The 6,213-nt window shown below is 39.8% G+C and overlaps 1 protein-coding gene across 3 annotated transcripts in view; it reads left to right on the top strand.

The window, feature by feature from the left end:
- LOC103156580 (diacylglycerol kinase eta) overlaps positions 1-5,506 on the top strand; it is a 24,096-nt gene extending 18,590 nt beyond the window's left edge. For 2 of the 3 annotated variants that reach the window (XM_016664466.1, XM_016664465.1), the window contains exon 23: positions 2,114-5,506. In XM_016664466.1, the coding sequence (XP_016519952.1) occupies positions 2,114-2,144 (31 nt within the window). In that variant the 3' untranslated portion in view covers positions 2,145-5,506. Of the gene's footprint in view, positions 1-57; positions 189-2,113 lie in introns of all 3 variants that reach the window. The other variant, XM_016664464.1, reaches the window with a different exon arrangement.
- The last annotated feature ends 707 nt before the right edge of the window (positions 5,507-6,213 follow it).

The following is a 6,213-nucleotide window of genomic DNA, read 5'->3' on the forward strand; positions in this document are numbered from 1 at the left end:
GCTGCTCTGCTTTGTGTCTGCATGTGTGTGTGTGTGTGCGGGTGTGTGTGTGAGTAGTGGAGAGGTGGGGCACAGAGGAGGTGGGCGTCTGGCTGGAACAGCTGAGTCTCGGGGAGTACAGAGACACCTTCATACGGCACGACATCCGAGGCTCAGAGCTGCTGCACCTGGAGAGGAGGGACCTGAAGGTAATCACACACACACATGCACACACGCACACACACACTGGTGTTTACATCTTGAAGTGAGTCCGACAATCAGCTCTTCCTGTCTCCTGCCGATGTGCTGCTTCTCTATGGCTCTGTGGCCTGTCCCATGTCTCCCTGCTGCATCGCTCTGCTTGGCTTCCACTGTCTGGTGTTGCTCGGTGATAAGACCTGCTAACCCACTAACACTGTGTTTACTGACCAAGAGGGAAGCAGAAGACGCTGGGGGGGGGATTCAAGCCTAGCTTGAGCGACTTGTTGAAGACCACAGTCTGATGACCTGTGATGTTTAAAGGGGCAGCATTGTGTAAAATCATCTGTTTTGAGCTTCACGTCGTGTAACAGTGTTTTTCGCTCATCAACAACATACCTGAAGTGTTGCCTTGACTCTTTCATGGATGTCTGAGAAATCCTTCATGGCAACAATTCAGCTGTGCAAAAACGCCTGGTTGGACTGAGCAGCTCCTCCTAAAACACAAAGACGTATCGTCACATCAAATTTAGCATGAACCGATAATGTAAAGGGTGATTCTGTTAAATATCTGACAGCCAGATGACTGTTTTTTACTTTTGACCATTCATATTTTTGTTAATTTACAGGTTCATCGTGTTTTAGGTCTCTGACTCTAATTGCTTCACTGTACTGAATGAAAAATGTCTTATAGGATTTTTGTTTTGCTCTACTTCTGTTCAAATTCTTTAGTGTACAAACTAAATTATAATCCATACTCTAAAATGTTTTTGAATTATTATCTTGTGTATAAAGCACTGAGTTTCTCTCTTCTAAAGGGGCCTTTAGTCTGGTATGTGATCAGTCCTGCTTGAAAAAACCCTAAAAATACAAAAAAAAAAACAAAATAATGCTTTCAGGTTTGGATAAAAAATGGGGGGAAAGAGATTATTTCATATCCAACTTTTAAAAGATGAAAATACATGAATAAAACCTGGCATCAGTCTAAGATGTGATCTCACTTTCTGCTTCTGGTTTTCAAAAAACCAGTAAAGAACCAAATCCAGCACCAGGACTGAAACCCAATCAGTCGTCCTCGTGTCACGGTTTACTTTTCCTTTTTAGGGAAGTTGGTTTTGTGTCTGAGAAATAATAAACTAATGTTCATTGTTTCTCATGTTTATTGTTTTAAAGTGATGCTGACACACATTATGAGTGTTTATGTAGTAAAGAAAAGGTCTAGTTAAAAATGTACAGAATTTGTTTCTTTAAATGTCCTGTATTGGACAATTTTGAGTCTAGAAACTTTGGAATGTTCTATCCTAAAATGACTTGGGATCAAGAAAAGCACTCGCTACTAGGATGTACTTTCTAGTTCATGAAATGTGTCAATAGCTGCGTTTCCATTATGAATGTACACAAAACTTTGTTGATGTTCCACTAATGTAAAAAAAAAAAAAAAAAAACACAATTTCAAAATTGCGGTGTTTTCATTAAATAAGAAACATGATCAAAACCACACGCAAATCATTTTGTTCATGCAGTAAGTCATTAAGGAACAGGCCTACCACTTCCTGTCGTCTTTGTCTTTTCCACCGGTGGCAACATCCGGCTGTTGGTCATGTGACTCGTGTGATGCGAGAAAGTGTTTCTGCTGGACTTCTGTGAAAAACCTCCACCTCCAATCGCAAAAGCTTACTTTTTTTTTTTTTTTTTTAAATTGGCATGTTTCCATTAAGCTAATTTTTGGAATTCCTATTTTTCAACGTTATGGTCCATGGAAACGCAGTCATTGTTGCAGAGCAGGTCTTCCTTTGTTCTGTAGCGGTAGCGTTTTGCAACTTTACACACACAATAGGAAATAGGAGCCATAGAAATCCCCAACAGCTCCTCATACTAGCTTGTCTTTGGTCACAGTGCTTGACTTCTTCTGTTTTGTCTCCTTGTTGGATCTCAGGATCTGGGGATATCGAAAGTGGGTCATATGAAGAGAATCCTCCAGGGAACTAAGGAGCTGGCCAAGGTCTCCATGGTTGACCTTTAACCTGGGAGCAATAACTGCCAGAGAGGGGGAAGCCACATATTCCCCCCCTAACGTGGGAGTTTGGGAGCACCGTAGGCAGAGAGAGAGAGAGAGAGAGAGAGGAGACGGGTATTCAAGTGGAGCCGGCTTTAACCGCACACCGTGAGCGCCTTCGTGACGGTGCGGATGGGACCAGGACGTGCGAGTGTGCCCCTGTGTGCGCGTGTGTGTGCGTGTTCGTGCTGCGGTGCCAACATGACAGTCCAGAAAGCTGAGGAAAGTTCAAAGTGGAAGTCAAGAATCTTCATAGCAAAAAAAAAAAGAAAAAAAAAAGCCATTTCAAAGTTAATAACCACTCATAGCACACTATCAGGTATGCAAGAATCCATATTAATAACTAGTTGTCTGATGAACTAGTAGCATAACTAAGACTTCCATGAGTTCGGAGTTCACTTTGAGTTGGAGTTGAGCGTTGAGATGAATCTTGAGCATTGAAGCAACCGTCGGGATTTCTGCCGAAGCAGAAAAACAAACATCTCCATCTGCCGTCGGGGCGCGGTCGCATGCTACACTTGCTAAACTTTTAAGTATCTTTAACTGCATGATTAGTGTCTTGATTTTTTTGGTGTGCAAGATAACACTTGAAGAAGTTTTACATGTCTTATTAAGTATTACGATGCCATTGTTACTACTGAAACCAAGATGGTGTGCTTTTTTTTTTTTCCTCTCGCTCGATTTAATTTATTTTTGCTAGCATGACTATAACGTGTCAAAGATTTCTGTCAAGTGCCATACTTTGGGTCATTTGTTGTAAAACGTGCTTTACGGCGGTCATCATAGGAAGATGAACGACGAGGTAGGAATCGGTGGAGTTGTTGTCCGTGGATGTGAAAACAGAACCAAAGTGAATGTTGGAGGAAAACCTGATGGTTTTGTTTCGAGGACCACAAGGGGTCTCACTTCCACTCAGACTGGGACTAACAGTTTCCAAGGAGACACTGCTGGTCAGGGACCAGACAAATATATTATAGTGTTGCTCAGTTTTTTTTTTTTTTTTTGTTTGTGTGTTTTGTTGTTAGGAATACCTAAAAGGCACTTTTCACATCTTGCTTTATGCAAGTGCAAATCTTCATATCATTACATTGATTAAAAACAACAACAAAAAAATCACCTCAACTTTGTATCTTTTGGCAGTTTTAACTAATGCAAGATAGCAATTAGGTAACCAGTTTTGAATATGTAACGAAGCAGTTGATCTTCTATTTCCACGTTGATAGAAACTTTTTCCTTTTAGTTTCTTTAAGGTCGATGGCATTACAGGGTATATTTCTAGAAGTGATGCTAGGTTTGTACATACTTATGCACTGTACATATGGTAAACAAGTGGATGCAAACGATGTTTGTAAGTGTTGTAGCGTTATGCATTTTGTAGTTTTGCTGACTTGGCATGCATTCGTGAAGAGCTCCCCCTTTTGGACAGAGTGTAAAACACCTTAAACAGTCGTGCATTGCTGATTTTGTTCTGCTCTCTTGTACATGTTAACTTTGTTGTATTCTAATGATGGTGCAATATCTGATCTCTTGTTTTGTTTTTCTCTCTTAAACTTTGCAAAATGATCTCTATCTGTGTGGGGGGGGACATCTAAAACTTGTGTTTTTATTTCTGTTTATGGTTTTTGGTTTCTATATTTTGTTAGTCTGGGAGAATTTTTAAAGTTTGACCCCACAGCTGTTTCTTACATGCTCCAGACTTCTTCCAGTGGTTGATTTGTTTGTAGATTCGCTCCTCTGTGCTTCCAAGATGATACTCTAATAAGACTGTCTGTGAATGGATTGACTAGGCAGACGTGACTGTTGTGTTATCACGTATCATAATGTTTGTTTGTGCATTTGTCTGCACAGACAGTTAGTAGCCTGACATGCAAGCAGTTGTATAAGTTCAGCTGCAAAACAATCCATATTTTTGCCTCCTTTTTTTGGGGGGTGGGGGGTGGCTTTTCCTTATAAAACGAATCAATATTTTGCAGGTTATCACACCCTGTTAGATTTGCACATTCAAATGTATTCGTCCCTTCATTTCAGGCCTATAAGATATTATGAAAGAACAGAGGAAGACAGACAATAAAGCTTGTTTCATTTCTTCCAATGCAGCCTGACATTTGATAACTGAGGCTAGGGAATAATCGTTGCTAATTTTAGCTTTGCAGTAGCTGCGTTTCCATTACAAATGTGCGCAAAACTGTGTTGGTATTTAGCTGAAGTCAAGTCGTAGTTGCGGTGTTTCCTCTAAATAAGACACACAACTAAAATCCCACCTGAATAAGACCGTTCACGTCATTAAAGAACCATTCTGCGCCATCACCCTCCTGCCACCTCCTGTCATCTTCTTTGTCATTTCCACCAGTAGTAACGTCTGGTTGTTGATCACATGACTCGTGTGATGCGAAAAAAGCGTTTCCATTGCGGTTTCATGAAATACACTAATTTCACTGCGGTGGCGTAACCACCTCATCCTAGCTCAAAAACTTTTCTTTTCGAAAAACTTGAGTTTTTTCAAAATTGTAGTGTTTCCATTAATTGAATTAATTTTTTCTATCCCAGTTTGCGTAACTATATGATCAATGGAAACATAGCTAGTGTAGCCCTTTTAGCTGATATTACGCTTACAGTGTCTTACAGTGCAATTCATACCACTTGGTGCCACAACCTTCAATGTACTTCAGTTGTTTCTGATAAGTGTGGCATGCATTACTATTTTGCCTTCGTGAGTCAATATTCATGGAGGACCACTTTCGGTGACCTAAAGATTCAAAATCTTGCAAATTCTTCTTATCAAAACAACTCAAATTCTGTCAAATTGGATGGATGGAGAAATTTTTTAAGCCTCCAATTTTTAAATCTTGGATTTAGATGTGGACTTTTGCTAGGCCGTTTTAACACATGGATTTATTGTCACCTTGGATGTGTCTTCTGACAAAGTCTCACCTCTCAAGTCTTTTGCAGTTATTTCCCGTCTCGATCCATCTTTTCATCAACTATGGCTAGTTTCTCTTTCCCTGCTGATGAAAACATCGCCAATCCATAATGCTGCCACCACCATGTTTCACTATGGGGTCGGTGTTTACAGGGTTGCGTATATCGTTAGTTTTCAACACATATATGCCAAACAGCTATGAGCAGAGTTTGTTAAAGTTTTTACTCTTAGCTTACTTTTGTGGGAAATTGGTTGCATGTTATTGTATTTTAGAGGCATCAGACTTAAAAGGGGTGAGTAAAAATGCATGCAAACACTTTCTAAATTTTTATTCATATAAACAAAATCTGCTATAAAACATAATCATTTTAATTTTCTTTGCACTCTGCAGTTATGTGCTACTGAGCGTTAGTTTGCCACATAAAATCTTATTAAAAGGCATTGAAGTTTGTGGCAGAAATGTAATTAATCATGTAAAAACCTAAACAGTATGAATTGTTTTGTAAAGTACTTTCTGCATTTAATGTAGGTAGGTGCAAAAAAAACAAAAACAAAAAAAAAAACCGCTGTTTTGAGGGACCGCACGCCCCCAAAAAGTGATTGAATGCATCATCGTGTGTTTTCTGTAACATCCCACAAGGGGGCGATCCAATACACGTCAACTCTCAAAAGCAGGCAGCTGAAGCTCTCGACAGTTTCTTACAGCGACAATCAGTTCGGTTGACCGTGGAGCTCCTCACTGATTTGAACACAAAATCGAACCAGATTTAATCTTTAAAGACATAAATATGTGTATTATTTTCTTATCATGCTGCCAAAGATATTAGTTTTATGAGAACTGACATCCCATTGCAGTGCTAGTCCTTGATAAGGGATCACTTAAAGCCTCTCTACGCAGGACGCCAGGCGAGTTCTGAAACACTCCGTCGCTGTTTTGGACCAGAGAGTTCTCCTCTTTAATATTTAACAGTGGAAGTCAGTAGCCACTGTCCTCCCATGCTGGGTTTCCTACTGGTTTGTAAATAATGCTGCAAACTGCCTTTTTTTTTTTTTTTTTTTT

The sequence above is a fragment of the Poecilia formosa genome, unplaced genomic scaffold (genome assembly GCF_000485575.1).
Source record: "Poecilia formosa unplaced genomic scaffold, Poecilia_formosa-5.1.2 Scaffold488, whole genome shotgun sequence".
Taxonomy (NCBI): Eukaryota; Metazoa; Chordata; class Actinopteri; order Cyprinodontiformes; family Poeciliidae; genus Poecilia; species Poecilia formosa.